This window comes from Eucyclogobius newberryi, unplaced genomic scaffold, assembly GCF_026437365.1.
Source record: "Eucyclogobius newberryi isolate DKJ021-1_F unplaced genomic scaffold, fEucNew1.0.hap1 SCAF_17, whole genome shotgun sequence".
Classification (NCBI taxonomy): domain Eukaryota; kingdom Metazoa; phylum Chordata; class Actinopteri; order Gobiiformes; family Gobiidae; genus Eucyclogobius; species Eucyclogobius newberryi.
This window is the reverse complement of record NW_027315801.1, coordinates 1417506-1442264: the sequence shown is the minus strand read 5'-3', so window position 1 is coordinate 1442264 and position 24759 is coordinate 1417506. Positions and strand designations below refer to the sequence as shown.

At 40.7% G+C, this 24759-nt stretch overlaps 1 protein-coding gene across 2 annotated transcripts in view; it reads left to right on the top strand.

Annotated features, from left to right (window-relative positions):
- tp73 (tumor protein p73) overlaps positions 1-23277 on the top strand; it is a 62679-nt gene extending 39402 nt beyond the window's left edge. For both annotated transcript variants that reach the window (XM_072448695.1, XM_072448696.1), the window contains 10 exons: positions 8615-8801; positions 10000-10115; positions 11717-11826; positions 14698-14840; positions 16015-16103; positions 16644-16771; positions 16978-17102; positions 17729-17858; positions 19829-19922; positions 20004-23277. In XM_072448695.1, coding sequence (XP_072304796.1) covers positions 8615-8801; positions 10000-10115; positions 11717-11826; positions 14698-14840; positions 16015-16103; positions 16644-16771; positions 16978-17102; positions 17729-17858; positions 19829-19922; positions 20004-20390 — 1509 coding nt within the window. In that variant the 3' untranslated portion in view covers positions 20391-23277. The remainder of the gene's footprint in view (positions 1-8614; positions 8802-9999; positions 10116-11716; positions 11827-14697; positions 14841-16014; positions 16104-16643; positions 16772-16977; positions 17103-17728; positions 17859-19828; positions 19923-20003) is intronic.
- The last annotated feature ends 1482 nt before the right edge of the window (positions 23278-24759 follow it).

The following is a 24759-nucleotide window of genomic DNA, read 5'->3' as shown; positions in this document are numbered from 1 at the left end:
ACCCATTGTTCCATAACCTTCGACCACCCAAGAACCCGTCCCAGACCTTGAGCTCGGCTGGAGGATTTGATCTTTTGTGCTGGATTTATGGGGAAAACAGAAACCCACCCAGACATAAGGAGAAACTTTCAAACTCTGCACAGAAAAAGCCTCACGCATCCTGCTAGTGGAACATGCAACCTTCTCGTTGTGAGGTGAGAGTGCTAGAACCATTGAGCCTCTGTGCCTCTATATGTATTTTTGGAAGCTTCCTATAAAATTGGAGCAGGGTTAAGTCTGAACATGCTCTGGAGCAGGTAAACCAGCATGAGTCACGTTGGTCCTTTGTTTGGACGGAACCAATTGACATGCTTCCAGGAAGGTTTCTTGTAGCCGGAGGAAACGACACCATAGGGGCATAGTCACTCATAATATTCAATATCATCTGTCATCTCCACACCGCAGCTCTATTTTATGTATATCATTTGAAATTTGGCTCAATTCAGCCATCCCAATGGGGCTAGGGATGTAAGGATTGTATTGTTGTTCGATCATGGCATCACTGATGATTCTTCTTCTCACAGTGATCATAATAACACAACAGTTTGATATCGTGACACACGTGAATCAGGGTAATGTTGAGGTTATGATTAGGTTTAGGAAAAGGTTTGCTAAACGGGCCTTGGTAGAACTGTGTTAAGGGGGAAAAATCACCCAATTATTCTGTTTTACGTAGCTGGATGCAGTGAATGCAGTTTGACAAGCGAGGTGATCAGAAGGTCAGGTGGTTTAGACCTCGTGTTTGAGTCTTACTTTGGTCCAAGTTCAGAATTGAAGTCCCGGTTTTGATACAGTCAAGCGCCTTTCGTATAATGCCAATTTTCTTTCAGTACTTGTTTTTTCTTCCAGTCCCATCATTTACTGATATCGAGCTAGACACTTCACTAATCCACTTTATTTCACCACCGTAAGTCTTCCAAGTCTTTTGTAAGCCAGTCTGATCATCAATCATCCCCCATCGCTCCTCTCCGTCTGTTCCACCAAGCTGAACGCTCTTTCAAGCACAACGTGTAGCTCGAAAAAAATTGACATAGGATCAATCCATAACTCGGAATTTGTATTTTTTCCGAGGTACAGTAGGTGTGAGTGTATATAGGCGGGCAGGCCGGAGCTTGCATCCAATCCCAGACTTGTCAGAAGTTGCTTTTCCCAGCTATTAGCCGGGCTCCGTTAGAACACAGGCCCCGACACGCCCGCAACACGTCCTCTTTGTCTCCTGCGTCGCTCATGCATCATCCACGGCATCGGCACTCGGCAGGCGGTCCGTTGACTTGAGAGCTTTTGGCTTTGAGGGAAGAATGCTGACCAATTTGCAGGGCAGTAGAGCTAGGTGACAAAGAAAGGTATCACTGTTTTTTCCCTCCTATTGATTGTCTATTTGTGTGTGGCCCGTAGGCTTTATTGACAGCACAGAGTGAAACGGGGATGAGAGAGAAGGGAGGACATGCAGTAAATTGTCGGAGTCAGTAATCGAACTCACGACACTGCGGCCGGCTGCACTTGGAGCCCGGCATATTTATTTATCTTGAACTTATTGGGGTCTAAAGCAAATCAAATGGCTTTCGATATTTGTACTTTTACGACAGAGGATTGGCTGTATCTCTGGATTACAAAGCTGATCATTCCAAACTGTCAAACCGTATTTGTACAGTAAATGACAAGTAACTGTACGATCATCATCAATCAATCGCTCATCCAAGAGTGATCCGTTGTGGAAAAAAGTTTCAAAGGTCGTCATCCGGGCGATGTTTTGAAACTCAAGTCCAAATAACTGCCAGTGAAACTCTCTGATGGTACTTTACTACTACTACTACTACTACTACTTTACAACCACAATAACCAACGGAAAATCTTCAGAAATTACTGCTGGAGAATTACAAGTACGTCGAGTCTTGAAGTCGGATATCAAAAATGTTCAAATAAAGTAAAACTAAAACACCAATTTGATGGAGAACGAAAGATTTTATTCAATCCAATCCCTGCAATCTCCCCAATGAGGAACAGCTAAAAGTGATCTTAATGCTTTACGTCACTTTGCTTACTGCTATAAGAAAACACAACATAGTATAGTACACACAACCAATCACAACCAAGAGAGCCGGTGATGGCACAAAGTTCTACATTGTTCTGCACCTGATAAGTTCATGTGTTTTTAAGAAGTCTATACGTGATATATCGTCAGAATGCGTTAGAAGAGCGTGGATTGAACTATTGATCCTCAGGTTAATAGTCGAAGGCCTCAGTGGGTTTCCATTGGGTTTTTCCAACTAGTTTCGATCTGTTTGAGGTCAACTTGAGATGCCGGAGAACCTTGAAACTCCGACACTGGCGCAAGAAGGTCTGGAGTTCAAATCTTCGCCTCAGTAGCATCGGGAGTTTGCATGTTCTACCCGCGTCCAAATGGGTATCGTCGAGGCCCCAATTAAGGTGCAATCAGCAAATCTGGCTGCAATTTCTATAGTATCGCAATTCCCTCCGCAAAGGACGAAATAGTATCTGAAATCCTATTCTGCATACAAACGGCTCACCGTGTAGTTTAGATCTGTGCAAACATGTTCTGAAATACATGGATCGTCAGTTCATATTTCAGTCTTTTTGTCACGTCTACTGGAAGGATATGAAATGTGCACTTTGAACAGAATCCAACACATGTCGTGAATCTAAACGCAATTGCATGTTTTTCCCATCAAATCATTCAGCTCTGTCCTCTTGGATCCACACAAAGCATGCACAGTAGCTGTTGGACTCAATATCACTGAGAAAACAAGACAGGACGTGGTCGTATGAAGAAGAATTATGTCCCTAAGAATTACAGACTAATACAAATATTGTTCAGCGTAATCTATCCTTCGCACACGACGTTCCACCAGGCGCTCTGCTTGGAACGCTTTCCCTCACGCTCTTCAGACAAATAAGTGAATAGACCTGAGGGTTGAATCTCTTGGACCAGCCTCTCAGTACTTTACCACAGAAGTCTTCTTTTTCAGTCCGGTTCCTAATGTCTTGTTGTGTTCAGAAACCCCAAAACCGGTGGAGAAAAGAGTAGAGAAAGAAACAAGAGTGTATACAATATTTGCAGTGTGCGTGTGAAGCCAACTTTACAATATTAAAGGTTTATTAATGCATTACAATCGTGAAAGTTTATTAATGACAACGTAGGGAAAGACTCCAGCTAGCTACTCCTGACCAAGATCGTGGCGCTGGAGCAAAAAAAAGCTCCTGACCACAAAGCCAATGGTTCAAGGGTGGTACACATACAGAGAATACGTTACTCTGTTGGTGCAATCCCTCATTCATCCAGAAATGATCCACCATTTTTTTCCTTCAGTCCCTCAGATTCAAAATGACTTTCAGATGGACAAAAAAGTCAACCATTTTAAAATTGTCCAGATGATGACCTTTGAAATCTTTTCTTCAATACTCAATCCACGGTGACAATAAAGTCGACAGTGAAACGAGTCCAACGGTAAAACCATTATTGAAACGCAAAATAAAACGGGAACGCCGTGACATTCGACATTTTACGCTAGACTGCTTCCTCTCTCAGTCTCACGCGTGTCCACAGACGATCCGTCAGACGATGAGAATCCTCTCAAATCTCCCCGATTTCACCCGCAAACAGTCATTACCTTCACTTCAAAGACCTCTCCACGGATTTCAGGGCAAGGCGATTACAGCCCGCCGCAGACTCACTTGGCTTGGTACATCTCGCTGCGTACGTGATCGGATGAATACGTGGGTAAAGCTCGTCAGTATTTTGTCCAGTTTGGCACTTTTGCGGCGGGCGTGTCGCTGCGTGTCGATAGATGTCGGGACGCCAATTATCGCAGTTTTCAGCGGCCTGTCCGAACACGCCCGCACCGGTCCACTGTCGAAGAATGGGCATTATACCACGGCTGAATGCAACTGTCGTGCATTTATGCAGTAGTGTTGAAGTGGTGAGGTTTTATATCATCATTTTGAAAGGAAACGTGTTATTCCAAATGCACTTAAATGCGCTTTTAGTCATATTATTTTCCACAGAGTTGCATTTTGTGTGCTACATTTATGTTTAGAAAATAAATGTCTTTTCCGCCTATCCCTGCGTGAAGCTCCTTTTAACTTTGATTATTTTTGGGGACATTTTCAGATGCAGTTTAAAATGTTGCATAGCCCTTTGTTAAAAAGACATAACATTTTACATCAAATTCAACTGCTTGTTACGAAATGCAGTGAAAAAGCAGAGAATTAGATCTGCGGTTTTGATTTTGATTGGACAGTCAGAGGACCAGCTTTTAGGATCAAGTGGTTTTAGATTGACATTAAAGATCACAAAGATAGGTTACTAAATACCAGAAGGAGAAAAAAATAATAAACTCCTATTTTATGCATTATTCATTCAGAATTGGAATTATAATATAATAAATATAAACTTCAAAAACACCTTTATATTATTTAGTGCTCAAAATGTTTTCACAATTTTATCAAAAATAACTCAATAAGTATTAATATCAGTAAACATCATATGTACAGGGCTTTATAATAAAGTGTATTTCTCACAAACATCTCCAGAGACACTTTTTGAATCCGATTTAGCAGATTTAGGGTGCAATAAACTCTAATCTAAACACTTTGACAGAACACTTGGACCTGGCGAGGGTTGATAATGTTTAATATGATTTGTTTTTAAAAATGTATTGTTATGCATTCATTTTCATCCTATAGCAGATTTAATTGTTTTTCTTTTTGATTTTATATAGGTTGTTTTTATCATTGTTGATTGTTCTATGTTGCACTGTATCACCAAAGCAAGTTCCTATGTTTGTGAATTCTGTTAGCAATGGCAATAAACCTTTTATGATTCAGATATTTTTAATCTAAAGACAAAGAAAACATTCAAAGCAAAATGTCAGGCTTGTTGCAGTTCATTACCACAGTTTCTTCCCTGCTGTGATGGCGTCCTCTACACATTTAGTCACATGGTGCAGGAGCTCTATTCGATTATAGACAGATAAAACAGACTTGCATTTTCCTGTCTGAAATCATCATTTTTAAGCAAATAATTCGTTATCAAGCCGGAAAATATATTAAAAATGTTTGTTAGCTTAGGTTCAGACGCAGGACCACACCCCTTTCACGCCTCTTCCTGCAGCTACACTATTTAAGCATCCAAGTCACACACATCAGCGTTCGTGACTTCGTGCCTCTCCCTCCCTCCCACCCTCTTCTAACTACCATTCTAATTTGTCTCCTAAATGGGGGTATCGAGCCCCAAAACGGCATCCATTGCTGTACATTTGTGTTCTTCATGTTTCTCGTATGTCGTAATAAACACTTTGCATCGTTGCATGGCCCTGGCAGGTGAAAGTGTAGTATTTTGCTTTATATCCTCTTACAATACGCTTGTTTTCTTAAAGACTTTTCCGCCCGGCTGACTTGAGTAAACAGAGCTTGTGGTTTATCGCTCGGGTGCAGACAGTAGTTTATCGTTGTTTCACTTCAAACTCGGGTTGTACTGCAGTTAGGCATGTCGTGCGGTACGGATGTGGATGTATCGGCGCGGCGCGAGCCTGTCGATACGGCATCTCTGGCATCGCCACCTTGAAGAAAAAAGCATAATTTACCAGTACTTTGTGCATTGGGGAAAAGTCTGACTTCTAAATCCACAAATCTTCAGTTTGAGGGGTAAAGTGTTCTTGGGCTGTAAAGCTCTGAAATTCATGTCGTTTTTCTGGCCGTGTTATGCTCACTTACGACTGAAAATATTCCCCCGCCCAAAATAACTCATGGCATTTGCGACCCTCAAATACATAGAAAGTAGGAAAACCTCTCCATGGTTGATTTTATTCTGAAGATATAAACATAGATCAATGACTTTGATTCCCTAACAACTGATAATGTACATTTACAGCTGCATTTAAAGGGTGTCATGCCTTGTTTAACTATATCAAAATGTTCCCCTCAAATATCATCCGGAGATCAACTGAAATCATTTTTGCGACGAAGTTAAGTACAAATGTGTCCCAAAATAAAACCTCTAAAGTTTGAAAAATATATGTATTTATATCTAATGAACAAGTCTGGTCGTTTGAAATGTTATGTTAATACATCACTAAATATTTACTAAGACAATGTAGTACAAGGCTGTCCAAACTGTGGTCCGGGGCCCAAATGCAGCCCTCAGACTAATTTTGTTGGCCCTTCCTGCTAAGTTGGCCCAAACAACAAGAGTAATTGGAAAAATTCAAACATGTTTTATGTTATACCAACTAAACATGAATGTTCCGAGTCTTATTAAAGGTGTGGAGGTATCAAAACGATGTCAAATGCACTTCATTGTCGGGTTGTATAGGTTTCAAAATGTGCAAAAAAGCTTGGACACTCCTGTTGTAGTATTTTAGTGAAAACAAAATCTAAATTGAGTGTCAAAGTGAACAGAAAAATGTACTGAAACTCAGCAAAAGATCAACAGACACGTATGTCATACCTTTGACCATTTAATTTGTTAATAACAGTAACAGCACAATAATATTATAATACAGTATTACAAACATCGCCCAGAACAGGAATGTTCACTAGTTTCGTCTGTGAGCTCTAAATTTGACTGTTTTTTATTTGAATAAAACATGCTCAGAAGTCCGCTTATCTGTAAACTTGCGCGTTGCATCCGAGTGAAATGATTTAATCGTGGTATGGCCGCGCTGTTGGGACTTGTCAGGCTAAGCAAGGTGGGAAAAGCTAATGTTGTGCAGGTATTTTCATGGGCCTGAAGGGTGTGTGTGTGTTTGACAGAGAGGATAAGGGGCTTAGTAATGGTGTCACAACAGTCAACCCAAACAACGCCTGTGCTTTCCCAGACTCAGGCTTTGGCCACCGATACGCCGGGGATTTAGCCACGTCGGGAATCTTTGTCGAGTCCAACTTAAGTCACACTCGAGTCTCCCGTCGCTTGAGTCCGATTCTTCGTGTGTAACTCCAGAGTCCAAGTCTCTTCCTGGCCAATCCAACCTCCCCGTACGCCCGTCTCTGAGTCAAGGTGACGACTTGTCCCTCCACGTCTTCTAATGTGTTCAATCTCAGATATTCTAGTCAAAGTCTATGTACACGACCAAATTTGATTTCCTGGCCAGCCAAGGATACACACTTTGTACTTTATACGCCAATACTTTACCAAGATGCGAGACTGGTCACCGGTTCCATTTCCCCGAGTTCCGATGACGTGATTGACGGATGGATTAGCCAATAAGGGACATGCACATTTCTTCTGTATCAAAACAAACATGGCTGCTATTAAGGAAAGAAAAGAGGTAAAACATATCACAAGAACTGAAAAACTTTGCAAATTTCTATACAAAGCCCTGAAGTTTGATTTTGTTTTAAATGATAGACGACCAATGAGCTCCTTTGTGGTCGATGTGTCTCATTTAGGCGAAGAAGAGTATTTCAAACACACAAAAACACTTTCAAGTATCCCGGAGTACGTCAAATGTAGAGGTCTTGTGCTGTTTATAAATCCATTACTATTGGCCTTTAATCCAAATAACGACGACTTATTTTCACCGGCATAAATCATAAATTACTGTTGGTGGTATTATTTGGATTAATATGCAGTTCTACCATAACTCCCATGAATAATATTCCGCAAACGATATATTTTTTCAGATTTGGAGTTCAGATCTCATGACACAAGTCCGCACAGGTCGGCTTCTGTTCCTGAAAATCCCACTTTGATTATTCTGCTCTTAGGATTTTTGGGAGAATTCGTAATTGTGTCGGGACAAGTTCAGACAGCTCTTCTTCTCTTGTCCCGCTGTGTTTGAATGCACCTCGGCACCTATTCTCCGCCATGCACGCCGCACACCTGGACATGCCCACTCGACGTGCACCAGCACAATTTCACAAAAAGCACAATATTGAGATACTACAACTGATGTCTTGTTGTTGTTCACGTAACATCACAGCAATCTAGGTTTATGGGCTCTGCGCACAACGGCACAGCGGGCTAGCTCAGTGTTAGCTCAGTGTTAGCGTCAGTACTTCCTGTCTAATTCTATCTCTGTGGTGTTTTCGTTAAGTCAGTTTTTAAATGAATGAATACTATAAAATCTGGCAGGGAACAGCAACACAAGGTAAAATTTGGTAAAATATTTCCAATAAGACAAAATGTGCCTCAATGCTAACGCTAATTGCACTGTCGAGGCCTGAAGAAATTAAAAGAAATACAATTTTAAAATAAACAATAATAATAATAATAATAATAATAATAATAATATAATAATAATACAAATAAAATAATAGTACATGAAAATAATAAAAATTGGACTTGGATTAACAACTCAAAAAATAAATAAATGAATAAGAAAACAAGTCCCGAAAATGTTCCCATGAACCCCATTTGTATAACAGACTTTAGAAAACACAGTATATGTATTTCTTTCATGTAAATAGAGAATGAATTACTGTGAAACATGCTTGAATTCTACTTTTATTTGACTTTTCTAATATCATTGTTTTTTACTGTTTTTTACTGTATTGTTTACCACAATATTGGACTCTTGGGTCTAACTTTCCATCCCTGTTTTCTGCGTCCCTCCAGTACTCTCCTCTGCTGAAGAAGCTCTACTGTCAGATCGCCAAGACCTGTCCCATCCAGATCAAGCTGTCGTCGGCCCCGCCCCCCGGCGGCATCATCCGCGCCATGCCCGTGTACAAGAAGGCGGAGCACGTCACCGAGGTGGTCAAGCGCTGCCCCAACCACGAGCTGGGACGTGACTTCAACGACGGTATTAGCCTCTGCGCCTAAAAGAAAGAAAGATTTACTGTGCACGGATCGACAGACGGGAATATTTTTCATTGTCCCTGTTGCCAAACCATATAGTTATGCACATTTGATAAAGATCTAGTGGTATTGAGCTGTTGATGGTGCTTTTGAGTCTTGGAATGACCTAGTTTGGGCTTGAAAGATGAAATCAAGTTTAGAAGTGTCACAAAGCTGCAAGTGGTAAAAGTTATTGAAGGAGACATATTATGCTTCTTTTCATGTTTCTTTGTATTGAAGTATAATGTATATGTAGATCATCACTGGACATTGTATACCGCAATAAAGAGGTTCATTGACTTCCTGTTCAAAACTGTCAAACTGATAAGCCCCGCCTCTTCATAGTGTCATTTACATATGTTTATTTTTGAAAAAGTGGCAATGTGATGTTTTAGAACACAGGTATCGCCCCTCAGAGTCTTCACAATCAAGTATAGAGATGTGGGCGGGGATAGGGGGTAGGTGAGAACAGGACAATGCAGGATTAACCCAAACATGCAGCGGTTGATCGAAATAAATCAAAGTAAAGGAATGATGAGGAAACACTGTTGAAACGAGGTTAAAGCTGATTTAAGTTTATTTTGTGTAATGTGTCTCCTTTAATGCACTCACACCAACAAAGTCTAGAATAAAGTTAAAGGTTCACTATGTAACTTTCCTGTTTGGGTTCTGCCACCTGCTTGTCTCCAGCGGCGTAGCTTTCCTTGGCATGTTCCACAGTACAGTTGTAAAAAAAATAACACTGCATTTTTTCTATGTTGGCAGTGATAGTTTTATTAAGAGTATAAGAGTTATCTGTTTTTTTATTATTATACTTCTGTGCCTAATCTGTGTTGCAACATTGGAATTTCCCCACTGTGGGACAGATGAAGATTTTCTTAAAGTATCTTAAAACCTTGAAAAATATGCATTCTTGCTGTAAGTGGGTTAGGGTACAGATCTGACCTGTAGCTTGACCTGGAGGCATCACCCGAGTTAAGCCCCACACGTCCCAGGTAAAGCAGTAACATCTCCATGGAGACGAGCAGGTTGCCCAAGTTACACTGTGCAGTTTTAAATCTTCTTTAAATGTGTTTATTTATGTACACATTTACCGTTTGTGGCATTCGACCTGCGCTTAACGCTAAAACACAAGCTCAAATGCACGTTTTTCCCCGTTCCAGGCCAGGCGGCTCCTGCGTCTCACCTGATCCGTGTGGAGGGCAACAACCTGAGCCAGTACATGGACGACCCGGTGACCGGCCGCCAGAGCGTGTGCGTGCCCTACGAGACGCCACAGGTCAGACGGCGACATCCGTCCGCTCCAACTAGGAACGACTCCAGCGTTTGGGGATGCATAATGTCTGCCCCCGTCTCGTGTTTGAAGTATCGTCCCGGGATTTAGACATATGCGGAACGACGATATTATCACGATATGCATTCACAATTACGATTTTTACTGTGATATTTTTAAGAGTCTAACAGAATTCCACTACGTTCCATTTTAATGTGCCTTGTAAGCGCTGTACTGTACAATCCTACAGATCCCAAATGCATGAGGACGTGAGGGGGACAGTATTTAGGTAGCAATAGTGCTCTCTAGTGGTGAAACAACTGTATTATTATTTTTAAAGAAGGAAAAAAAACACCTAAAACATGAAAAAACATAAAAATAAAGACCATCACAACCTCCATTGGTTCTATACTCACTATCAGGCATAAAAAACAACCCCCCCCCCCTTTTCTAAAAACGTATTTCCCCACTTTTTCCTGACTTTCCAAAAAAAATTCCTGATGACAAAACCTTTGAAACCTTTCACATGATCACACTTCTATTTTATCCTTCTATTTTACAGTGCACCGAATGAGCTAGTGCTTACTCGATACTGAATATTTGTCCTCGATTTCCACAGTATGATTAATACAGATGTTGATCCCAGAATGATGCAAAAGAAAATGCTTTTGACTGTCATTTCTAATACAAAAAAGAATACTTTCTTTATGTTTCCATGTGATCTTGTACTGGTTCTGAAAATGCTCAAGATCATTCTAAAACTGTTCAGGAAAGATCACATTTCCCTTTTATAGGATTTTTTCTTAGTAAAGACACTTAAAAAAATGATTAATACTAGTTTTAGTTGTACTTTTGACATTTGTTGTGTGAACTGTGTTTTTTATATTCTCACTGCAGTTTGAAGTCTAAGTACAATATTTTCTTTACATATATTTCGTTACAACAACATGGCAAATGGCTTCCAGTATTAACATCAATAAACATAAACAGGACAGACTTTTTTTTATCAGTGCCATTGAAGACAAAAAACAGTCAAATTGAACGTCTGACAGTTTTTTATGATTTTCTAATTTTGACTTTATTTGGTGTAATTGTACGCATGGTACATATAAATGATAGTTTTCCACCAATCAAGAAGCTATTAGTGGAGAAAAGTTTTTAAAAAATCTGTAGAAAATAACAGGAAGTGACATCACACTAGGGATACTAATGCCATCCAAAGTTTATACATAATTTAGACAAAATAACTTTTTTGACTCTCTAAACAGTATTTCAACAAAAATAAAGGTGCACTCTTTTATTTTTATCTATCAAATTTAAAAAAAGTTTGGGCCCAGTGTTGCCTGGGTAATTTCCGAATGTGATGTCATCAAATACAAACAGGAAGTGAAATTATAGACCTAAAAAAATGCTTTTCTGGGATGAAATTTGTATAATTTTGTATCCAAATTTTAGGTCATTGTGTAGTCCAACCTGTCATAGGCACTTTAAACTGTGCTTCAGGTTATCATTTATTATTATTATTATTATTATTGACAATTTGAAACTATTTAAACTTGATTAACTACTTTTAACTGGCTCCTAACGCATTTCCACGTACGCTCCAGGTGGGGACAGAGTTCACCACGATTCTGTACAACTTCATGTGCAACAGCAGCTGCGTGGGAGGGATGAACCGCAGACCAATCCTCATCATCATCACTTTGGAGAGCAGAGAGTAAGACCACCACTTTTCCTCCGTGTTCAGACTTGACATATGCTTTGTTCTGTCTTTTAATCTCCATTTTTAGTGTTTGATGTGAAGTTTGTTTTGAAATCCATGTAAAAAAAAAAGCTCCTGTCTGACTAAAATGCACTTTTTTAAGTCTAGCAAGTACTAAAGTAAAATTGTGATGTTAAAACTTGAAGTACATATCAAGATGAGGAAATACGTGAAAAAACGCCAAAATAGGACATATTTGGGACATTTAAATATGAAATATGGACAGAGCCAGGTTTAAAATGTCATGGTTCATTTTGTTGACATATTGGATACAAAAAAACTTTACAGAAGGATTTTGGATTTCTTATTTAGTTTTTGAGTAAACGCAATCCGACTGAAAATTGGCATAACATTTGAAAAATGTTTTAAGTACGAGTTTGTGAAGTTTTGTGAGTGTAGGTGATACTTTAATGGCTGAAAAATGCATAAAAAAAAAATACAGTTTCCCAAATAAATCTATGGATGTGAGTGGATTAAATGAAATAATAATAATAAATATAGCCGCAAGCGGCAATGATCGGCCCTCGCCACGCCGCCGCCACACCGCCGCCACGCCGCAAGAGGAGGGGGCGCTAACGCGCCCCAATTGTCCTTTTAGTACGCCTACTGCTGAATCTGTGACGCTGTCACATCTTCTCCCCTTTGTTTTACCATCAAAAAGCTATTTTATTTTGAATTCTTGGCAAAATGTGCGGCTTTGCCGCACAGACACCGTGACTCTTTGAATGAAAATGTGGATAACTTTTGATGGTCCTGAAGATGAGTCTCACCAAATTTCAGGTTAATATGTCTAACGCCCTGGGAGGAATTTGTGAAAGTCTAAAGTGTAAACATGTTCTGGCGATTTCCCCATTGGAATAACATGAAAGGTTTCGGTCATCGTTACGGCAACGCCATAACAATTATGACATGGGTCTCATTGACTTTTTTGATGGGGCCAAAATTGAGTTGTGTGTCAAATTTCATATAATTTCGCAAAACTAAACATTTAACCTCCATATAAAATCTGTAGGGGGCGCTGTGGCGCCAAATGAATTTATTTCACTTCAAGTAGGTTTAGGGCAAAGAGTTTAACAACTGATTCTAATTTGACGCAATTCGGACTTTATCTGCGCAAACGGCAGAAATTTTAAATATGGGAGATTTCTGAAATTCTAGCTACAGTTTGCGGCTTCGCCGCACAGAGACCGTGAGAGGGTCAATGTAATTTGGATAACCTTTGATGTCCCACTCCTCAGTAGCATTTTCACCAAATTTCAGCTTTTTAGGGCCAACGCCCTGGGAGAAGTTCGTAAAAGTACGACGTTTGGAAAAACTCCGAAGTCATGTTTAGCCATTTTTGAAGCAATATGGCCGACATTTGGTTGGGCGGACGGCGTTGCCGTAATAATATTTTTTACTTCTCTTGTCACCATCTACCTCGGCGCCAAATTTCATGATTCTACGATCAGATTTTTTTTGGGTCATTTCCCATCTCTCAATGCATTTTTGGTACATTTGGGGGCGCTGGCGCGCCAATTTTTTTTGTTTTAGAAAAGGGAAATAGCCAGAATGTAGAGAGGCACGATTTTTAGAGGTGTGAACATTTTTGTGACTTTTCGTCAATGTTCACTGGGTGAAAAATAGGGGGGTTGGTCCCGAGAAGAAGAAAGAAGAAGAAAGAATAATATTCCGATGCGAAAACAATGTTTCCCATTTTTCAAATATCATAAACTATACATTTTCGGAAAGCGCTCGCGCTTTCCTACCTCATGGTGTGGGTCCCTGGTCACTGACAGGTACTTTCGTTAATTTTGAGTGGGCTCCGCCCACTTTGTGTTTTTGGCCCTCTATACAGTAATAATGTTCAATTTTTGCATTACATGCTTATATGCACGGAACATGCAAGAGATGGAACGTATTCGTGAGCTACTTAGGGCAAATGAGTGCTTTATATGGGGATGACGACCACATCTCAATGTAAAGTGCTCGTTTAGTGCGCACTTTTGCACGGGCTTCGCCCGTTTACAACGGTAATGTTCCATTTTCCTACTACTAATTAGTATGCACGGGGCGTGCATGAGTGAAGGAGTGCGTTAGTGAGTGTTTGGAAGTGGGCGAGCGCTTCGCGCTCGATTTCGTGCGCACTACGTGCGCACTTTCGCAGCCGTGCTTTGCACGGCCTTACGAGATTAATAGGCCTCTCGCCAGCTTGTGGCGCTCGGGCCTAATAAATACTAATTAAAATGACTTTTGCCTGTAGTGTCACTCCTTAGTACAGATAGAGGGGTCAAAATATTCTCAAGTAAAAGTATAAGTAGCGCTTACAAGAATCTACTAAGTAACAAGTTTTAAAGTGCCAGTTTAAAAATGTATTTCACATTTTTGAGAACGGTGGATTCAATTGTCATATTTGGTGATTTTGATTAAGGTTTTTGCTGATCTTTGGTCAACAGAAGCAATTTTAATTCAAATCCTATTTTGTCTAGTGACTTGTATGTATATATTTTGTTTTCTCAAGGCTTTTCAGCAGAAACATAATCATGCTAAAAGTAACCACTCAAACCATATAAAAAGTACTTTCTACCTATAAGTTCAATTAAAAAATGTAATGGAGAAGAAAGTACAGCTCCTGCTCTCAAATGCAGTGAAGTAAAAGTGAATATCCACAGTAAAGATGACTAAAGTACAGAATAGATACCTAAACATTTTACAGTACTTTCTTTTGCATTGTCCTCTCAATTTTACCCCATTTGATAAGCAGTCATTCACTTTTTACTTCCCAAAATGGCACAGACAAGAGTCATGACTTCACGCCTTCTGTTCGTCCTGTGTGTGTCCGAGCAGTGGTCAGGTTTTGGGCAGGAGGTCGTTCGAGGGTCGGATCTGCGCCTGTCCCGGCCGCGACCGCAAAGCCGACGAGGACCACTACCGAGAGCAGCAGGCCCTCACCGAGAGCGCGGCCAAGAACGGCGGCGCCAACAAACGCAGTCAGTCGCCGAACGGCTACACTCTGTCCACACTGTCCCGCTGAATGTCACTCGTTTTCAGCATAGCGACTTACTGTACGTCTACACTGAATAATCAACTTCATCTTCCCGGTAATGCTAAAGAGAGATGCACTACGGGCTAGCCACGTTTCCACCGGTTCACTTTGGAGTGGAATGGTGGGCTACGGGATGTCTAGCTTCCGAAGAGTTTCAGGAACACTTTAGCAAGAGATGATTGGAGAATGAAATGACTTTTGCCTGTAGTGTCACACCGTAAGTAAAAGTACAGATAGGAGTCAAACTATACTCAAGTAAAAGTAAGTTGCGCTGACAAAAATCGACTAAGTAAAAGGTTTTGAAGTACCCGTTTCGTCCTTTTTTTTGCGTGTGTCCGCGCACACACCTACACAAAAGGTACAATTGAGTTTTTTGTGATATAATCATGTAAAGACTTGCATAGTTCTGCGGCTGTAGCGCATAACATAAAGTATTCGCATGAACGTCGTCCTGATAAACAAGTAATATTGCCTCGTTGTCGATGGCATCAGACTCATCGACCTGGATGGCGTACCACGGTGACTTTTTAACCCTCTCCAACAGTTGCGCCTCAAGGTCCGCTGCTATGTCCATGTATGTGACAAAAGAGGCCCCTGTGCAACCCTTTTGACAGCGGCCTCTCCCTAAAAGTTCACGGCAAATATCCTTGGTGGCAGGATAAGTTCTTCTCCAATCGTGAAAGGTTTCTTTGCATTAGCAATGCGGTTTGCCACTAAGTACGATGCTCTCAGCGCACTCGCGTGTGTTGATGTGGTGGCCCTAAGTATTTGCTTTTGTCCTTCTTGTTCACTTTTTTTCTTTCAAAAAACTGTAAAGACATGAGGCATGAGTGTCACCTGTAGCTACAAACCCGTGTTTTAAGTAGGACTCCTGGTATTGTCTATCAAATTTAGCTTTTTTTTCGTAGGCTCCTCGTTTGTTTGTATATTATACAAACAATATACATATATTATATGTATATTATACAAACAAATATTTGTTCCAAATATTCCCAAAATGATTTGTTTTATCAGCAGATCTGCAACAGTCTAATATAAACTACAGTGTGGGTCGAGCCGCTGTATAGAAAGCAAATGTTATGTCAGTGTGACGCCTGAATGTGTTTTTCTTTCAACAGATTTTAAACAGAGTCCATCGAGTATTCCCAGTCCAAACATAAATATGAGGAAGAGGCGGCATGGTGAAGAGGAGATTTACTATATTCCAGTAAGACTATTTCTACTACTACTATGTTTTCTTATTAAATCAAAACTAGATCATGTACATAACATCCCTCTCTGGATCCCTTTACCAAATACTACCTCAATTCTACTTCAATTCAGTTTATTTTTATGGAGCCCAAAACAGCAGTCACCTCACAGGGCTTTACAAAATGGTTTATTTAACCAACAGGAAGTTGTAAAATCGATAAAAAAGACAAGCAGATGAACCATAATTGACCGGACTTGCCTCATGTGGGACACTTTAGACTGCAGAGATCATGGATTTGGACCTGTGAACTTTTTCCAAGTCACTTCACAACAATCAACTCGAACATATGACTGATGATGACTCAGACTTGACTCGGATTTGAACATCATTTGAATGACTCTGACTTGAACAATCACGACTTGAGTGTGGCTTGAACTAAACATATTGTGACTGGACCTCACCTGTCATACGCAGGCCCTAAGGTGAAGGGTCACTGCTGTCAGTCTCGGTTGAACGCGTTAACCATTGCTTGAATTCTCTAACTGCCATGTCCAGGTGCGTGGACGTGAGAACTTTGAGCTCCTGATGAAGATCAAGGACAGTCTGGAGCTGATGGAGTTGGTGCCTCAGCCCCTGGTAGACTCCTACCGACAGCAGACCCAGCAGCAGCTCATACAGAGGCCGTAAGTACACAACCAAATTATACATTTTTAGTGTCAGTAGTTTTGTCACACAACAGTTTTGGGGAGTCGTTTCTTGCACCTTACCTTCAGATAATGGTCTTGTTGGAATAAACGCATAGTCTAATCATGATAAATAGCAGGAGTTGTGTATTGTTTATGTTTTGTCAACTCCACATTATAAATCATGTGTTGTTTCTTCCCTTTAGGAGCAACATAGCATCCCCTTCATCGTACTCGCCCCTGTCCAATATGAACAAGCTCCATGGAGGCCTAAACAAAGCGTCCTCCGTCAATCAGATGGTAGGACAGTCCCAGCAGAACTCGCATATGGGTGAGTGGAGATGGGAATAGCACCCAAATATTATTATTAGTATAGGGCTCCCCAGGCCCCCACAGATGAGTAGAAATGACTGAATCTCAACATTTATTAAAATTGCTTAATTGCACAGCCGTACTTGTAAGCTAATAATGATCCACCAGTATTACGTCTGATCTGGCTGGAATCAACCCAACAAACTGACTGAAGAGAATATTTTTATGTATTCCTTTTAAGCATCGCCAAGATAAGAAAAAAAAATCTAAGCTGAGAAAAAACTCAATAGCGTAATATTTGTTTGACTTTTTGGAGGGTATTTTTCTGTCTCTAAAGGCCATATCCATCTCCAAGACAAGCTACTGACTGACTAGAAAAATCAATATTACTTCACCTATGGACACAGATAGAAAGATTGTATGCAACATTTAAGATAAATCCCTTTTTGGGACAAAACAGGGTTCCCTTTGAACTGTTAGTCCCATCTACTTAGCCAATGTATTCACTCTAAGTTTGCACCATGATAGAGAAACGGTTAAATGGTTGTCATCTCACAGTATGGAGAATAATAAGTTTCATTGCTTTGTTCTTTGGATAAAAAACAACATTCGCTTACTCTCTGTTGTGGTTTCCCCTCTCGACAGGTGTGGGTATGCTCAACAACCACCACCACATGCAAACCAATGGAGACATGAACGGAGGACACGGCAGTCAGACCATAGTGTCCCACTGCAGCCCGCCCCCCAACTATAACCCTGACCCAAGCCTCGTCAGGTACCTCACCTTGCAATGACACTTCCCCGTAGGCCAACTGCACTCCTTTCGCCTCATGTTCGTAGCTCAGTGACACTCCATTCACCTTAAGAAGTCCAAGGACACTTCACACTCACAAAGGATCCCTTGATATCTAATGACCAGCAATGACCTCTACGATATAGTGCACTCCTTTCATCCCTAGAGACCTAGGATACCCTAGCCACAAAAGTCCAAGGACACTAAATTCACCCTAATAGACGAAGGACACTTCCTTGACCTGATATCCTGATAGATCACTAACATTTTCCTTAAGACCGAGGATATTCCCTTCACCCCCACAAACCTAGTCCATTCCTTTGACAACAAAACTCCAAGGAATTTGCATTCACCCTGAAAGACCTAAGACACTTCATTGACCACTAATGACTAAAGACCAAGTGCACTTTTGTCTCATGTAGGTCAATGAAACTCTTTCACTTTCACCTTACACCTTACACTACCCCTATGATCAAGTGCACTCCCTTCATCCCTACGACACCCTCTTCACCACAAAAGTCCAAGGACACTAAATTCCCCCTAATACACACTGCCTTGACTGTTAACGATGACTCCCTTGACCCCTATGGACCAATGACACTCTATTCACCTTAAAAAGTCCCAAAACACACAGATCGCTAACACTAATAACACTAACCCAAGACCAATGACTCCTTTTATCACAAAAGTCCACGGACACAACATTCACCCAAGGACACATCAATGAATCCTACAAGACCCTCCCAAACTCTGTTCAACCCTGAAGGCCAGATAAAAAATAATACAATGATATTATTCACCCTTGTACTACACCCTGACAGTCAAGGGCATGGCTGCTAGTGACTAACGATTAATGATAACACTTTTACTTTCCATTCACCTGAAGAGTAGCCTACTACAATACTCACCCCTTAGGATCAATAACACTATGTTGTTATTGAAATCTCCCAAATTGCATGAACACATCAGTTTCTGATCGTACTTCAGCGCACTCTGATCAAGCTAAGAGAGGCAGCCATGTAAATATAGTGATTGACACTCACTTCACCCTCCTTTCTCATCATACTATCCCTTCATCAATTCATCCAATTCCCCGTGTACATGACCTCTCAGACTGAACGATTACAGTGGACTTTCCTTCACCCCAACAGACTGACTTTACCACGTCTGGTCCCTCTCTGTATCATGTTCAGAGAAAAGCCATAGAATCCTACGTCAGTCATCCTGCTTTTTACATTTAGAAAGATAAATGGAACTCAAATGATTTTCCAATATTTTGGGCATAAAATATTGGCAAATCTTCATCATAAAACTGTCAGATATCAGAACCTCCGATGACAATAGAAACTGTTGCATGAAAAACAAAACTACAGGACCGACTGTGCCTCATATAGACCCACGTCACTCCCGCCGCCACAAAGACCAGAGCAAATGCACTTCTGATCACTGCTGTTAATGTTGTGTATAGTTTTTGTTTGTGTGTGTAAATAGTTCTTTATGTGTAACTCTTTTTTTGCCATAGCTGCTCAGATTTAAACATTTGAACTGTGGACACTGTATAATGTATTTGTAGCAGCTGAAACATCTCGTAAATTATTTGCTAGTTTAAACATTACATTTTATGTATTGTATTTGACCACTTTATGTGCTATAGAAATTGCTTTCTTACTCTACCCTGTAAAGTGTAACGTTATCCTTCCTTTCAACTGAATGTATTTTGGCAAATGCCAATGACTGTAAGATAAATAAAGTTTTTATCAACACATGTTTTGGCTTATGGATTATGTATAAAAATGCCAAAATCGTAATACAATTATCACTACCATTTAACTCACTATCATCATATGACTAAAAACAGCAGTTTTTACCGACACACATGTGCCATATATACCAAAATAAATGCAAATGTTATTAATTAGCAGTCTAAGAGGCCCTGCTTTTCTCCCACACAGTTTTCTAACCAATCTGGGCTGCCAGAACTTCATTGACTACTTCACTTCACAAGGGTTCCAGTCCGTCTACCATCTCCAGACACTGTCCATGGAGGTAACTGCTTCTCTCTAGATTCAACAGTCAATTTACAGTAAAATATTTACCTATTATGGGACTTTGATTCCACCCCTTCAGGACCTGGGCGCTCTGAAAATCCCAGAGCAGTCGCGTCTGATCATCTGGCGAGGTCTTCAGGACATGAAACAGGCGTCCGTCCCCATGGCTCCCTCCGGCCACCTTCACCATGACTACCACGGCCAACCGCTGCTCCGCTCCAGCAGCAACATGGCCATGGCCACGCTCGGGGCCGGCTGCGGGGAGCTCCAGCGCCAGAGGGTCATGGAGGCCGTGCACTTCCGGGTCCGGCACACCATCACCATCCCCAACCGGGCTGCGGGGGCTGGGGGCGCCGCCACAGCCGCCGACGAGTGGGCGGACTTCGGCTTCGACATGCCAGACTGCAAGATGTCCCGCAACAAGCACTCTATCAAGGAGGAGTTCATGGAGAGTGATGTTCATTGAGGAAAAAGGGTTTAAAACCAGCTCTGTTACTCAGTTAGCGTCATATTGCTCTGTTTCTGACGATCACAACATTCAAGAGCGCTCTGTGTTTTCTAAGATGGTTTTTATGTTGGTTGCATAAGTTAAAGGTGCAACCTTTCCCAGAAAAACTATCCGTGGAGATGTTAATGCTTTGCCCGGAATGTTCCACCGTATGGCACGAAACCGAATCAGAAAGTTTTATCGCCAATGTCAGTGGAAAAATAATAAAAGAAAAGTAAACAAAGAACAAACTTAAGAATAAAGTGTGAAAATAGGCTGAATATAACTGCAAATTCACCCAAAAAGGTCTCCTCCCTTGAAGACACGCAAGTGATGCCACCGAGACAAGTCACAGGTCAGATCTGTGGAGAGGTGACCCCAGCAAGACAAAATGACTGTCATCGAATAAACACAAGAAAGATACATTTTAGTGCAATTCTGGGGAACATTCCAAGCAAAACAGTTGCATGTTCACGTAGGTTGCAGACCCATCACAAGAAAGATGATATAGTACATGATATAGTACACACATCGACGAGCATTCTTGAGTTTGAAAATATTGTACGCCACTGTTCTACATTCAACAACGTCAGGCCGAACACGCAAAGTCTACGTGGCTGATCCGTCTAGTGGAGACACGCTAAACTGCTCGAAAACATTTGAACTAGCGATGCACCGATATCAATGCCGATACTGACAAATTGAATGGATAAAGTATCAATTTCCGATCTCCTTAGCCATTTTGAGAACACAAACAAATTTTTTCCCATCTCCAACTTTGTAAATATTGACGAGTGATACCTCCTTTTAAAGCTGTTGTAAAGTAATGGGTGTACACATATGATAGTAAAAACTCTACAGGTTTTAAGGAGGTTTTGTTGAAGCTGTATTAAGATGTTGGAGGTAGTAACCTGGTTGCTACTGGCAATCGGCAGATACTCAAAGCCCAAGCGATCAATATCCAAACTGTCCAAACTGAAAAGGCTTGATCAGTGCATCCCTAATTCAAACTACAAGAAGCAAAAGTTTAATACTTCTGGTGCAATAATATATCGTACTCTTGATATTACGTCCATTTCATGTCATCGATAGTTCTCATCTAACAGGTTTCCAATTAGTCTCCACTCTAAACTGCTCTCGATTGATTGATTAATTGATTTATTTATTTCAATATTTGTACAAATGTAAATAGAGTGTCTTGTAAGTGTTTTGTATTAGATATGGTTTCAATGGGTCTGCACTGTAAAAAATGTCTTTGTACGAAGAGTCTCTTGCATTTGTGTTCATTTCAAATTGAGATGATTTTTCATGGTAGAAGTGAATGTTTTATATGCAGACATCTGACTGGGTTGGGTTGACGTGACTTTGCAACTTTCTAAGCTGCTCGTGGTTTGAAATTGAGCTGGAAACGGGTGTAAATTTGACGGTAGAATTGGCGTTTTAATTGTAATTCAAGTTGTAATCGTCATGAAAGAAGAACTGACAGAAAAGTTAAATTTTTCTTCTTCTTTGTCAGCACAAACACACTTAGGTGAAACTAACTTCAAAATGTGGTAGATTGCGTTCACGAACATTCACAAAAATCTACAAATCGAATCTGTTTAGGATTGGCTGCCCAAAATTGGCTCCACAAATATACATTTTCCATATAAACTGCGAACAATTACGTCCTGGGGGATGAATAATGGCACCATCATTAATTTGTGCTGGCAGTGAAGCATTGAAATTAGTGCCAGTTTTTGTTTCATATGAATAGGCCCGATAATCACACAGGTATGAAATCTAAAATTAAAGAAACTAAAGACGATATACAAATTGTTCTAATGATTTGAGGTTAGTCAGAAATACAAGCAGTAATTTAACAGAGTGATAATTGATGTAATGGATTTGTTGGTGAAGTGATCTGATCCATTCAGCACCTATAACAGGGACGGGAGTTTAGCTCGGTAGGATTTGCCCTTCACGCGAGAGGCTGGTGCACAACGCCCCTCCAAACCCCCTTTTTTCACCCAAGTCTGCTTGAGCACTCATGAAAGTCACTGCACGCTATTGGGGAGATGTCACATGGATGCATTCTATTAACATAGATCAGCAGCCACATTTCATACTGATATTTTGAAATAATCCTGTTCAAGAACATGAACCCAACGTATTTTGACTTCAAATGACTTTCTTCACATGCATTTTTTCTTCTTTCCTTGTTTTTCTTCTTCATGTCTGTTGCCACAGAAATCGACATGTCTCTTTGTGTGTTGTAATTTACAATACATAATATCAATGACTTGTTTTTTTTTGTTTAGATGCCGTTCCTGACATTTTTATTATTGTGCGGTTAATATTTTCTATGTTGTGGGCTATTTTTCATTGTCACAGAAAAGATAGCGTAAAACTTAATCATGCAAATCAGTATTATAATCATAGAAATTTTAGGTAGCATTTGAGTCTTTTGGTGTATTGTGAAAACGCCTTGCAGGTACTTGGCACATTCGTCATGGCACTTGAAGATTTTAAATATGGACATTCCTTGTTTTTCTCTCTTTAAATATTAGTAGCATATATATATGTGGAGATAACATCCGTTTGGTGTGAACAATAATCAAATCTAATTTTGTCCACACTTTCACCAAGCATTGGTCGGAGCACTTTACCACTTATGTAAAAAACACGTCAGGATTCACTGTGCTAATTGATGATCAGTATTACTATGTGTAAATGTAAAAATGTGACTTGGTATATGCATTTTGTTATATTCATGGGTAGTTTGTATCAGTTTTGTGAAGACTATGATGGGATGTACCAGTAACTTTGAAATGTTCATTTTTGATGTTGTACAATTCAGTGTTTTGCTATAAATCATGGACTCTGATCTTGTGTTTTGGTTTATTGTATGATGAAAAAGTATGAGGGAAAAGGTTCACGATGTTAAATCCACCACTTTATCCGACCACTGTTTAAGCTGTAGGTCCCTGTCAGCCTGTCCCTGTCAGCCTGTCCCTGTCAGCCGAACATGAGCAATTTGTCTTTGTTTTGCTCGCTATGGGAAAAACTCTTTCTGGGTGAGGCTTTTTTTTTTTTTTTTTTGCTGCAGTTCCAATGGCCTAGCCAACTCACCACAGGTTTAAGCGCCTAAGCACAACTCTATCCAGTTATTCTAATAGATCCATGCTGGGAACTCGGACAGATGGTGTCTCAGTTTTTTTGTTCCAGCGGTCGAATTGGGGAAAAAAACCTCAAATCGAACAATAAAACCCCAAAAGGTCCCCGAATCAACAAAAGTATTAAGTTCACTTAGTAGTAGAAGAATGTTTCAATGTTTTATTGAGGCAGATAAATCTAGTAAACAGAGCATTGCGCCATTTCCAACTGATATTCACGGATAGACCACATCCTCTTATATAGTTATATCGTAGATCATCAGTCTGTGGCCAATAGTCATGCACTGCGATGTATGAGATGTATAAATATGGCTAATCAGTCACCCAGCATCACCACTCTTCCTTTCGACAAGCCTCACTACACATCGCTCTTGAAGACTGTCATTGATGATATTGAAATATCACTCAAGAAAGATCCAAATAATCAGCAATGGTTTGGGAACATCGTTAGAGGCCAGTTCAGATGGGCTCAATTCTTCTACAGAAAGGGATAACCATAGCCACGCCCCATTTGAAAACAGGCTGGTAACATTGCTCGGGGTTTAGCCAGAGCAACGTTTATTAGATTCCCTAACAATAAAAAAACAGCACGGAAAGGGTTTGGTGGTCTTCACAAAAAGTGGTGTTAAAGGACCATCTGTAGTGCTCGAGCAATCACAAAGACACTGTCTAAAAACACAGCCAAAAGAGGAGGCTCAACTAGAAAGAGCTCATTTTCAACATGGCTCTACTACATAATGTAAGAAAACGTCACAAAGGCCGGTGCAACGCTCCGCTCTTTTTTCACACTTATTGTGCTTTATCTTTTGTATTTTGTAAAAACATTTCACCCTGGAGAGACAAAGAGACCACGAGAATGGACTGTTGAGCAAGCTTTATTCGTGAGTTATTTGGCGCTCAGACCCCGGCGGAAGACGTTGCGATCATGGGCACTCCATGATCTATTTGTATTAGATGTCTCCCCCCGGAGCCTGGAGACTGGTGGTGGTAGATGTGAAGAGAAGGTAGAGGATGAGGGGAATGCAGAGGAGGAGCTGGGGAGGTGGTGGGTCGCAGTACTGTTTGAGCGGCCGAGCCATCTGCCTGAGGCTTAAATGTGACCGCCTGGTGCTGATTGGGAGCGGGGAGGAGTCACTGGGAGCGTTGATTGGGGATGAGGAGCAGGTGCGAGGGCCATGGTGCAGACGCCCCCT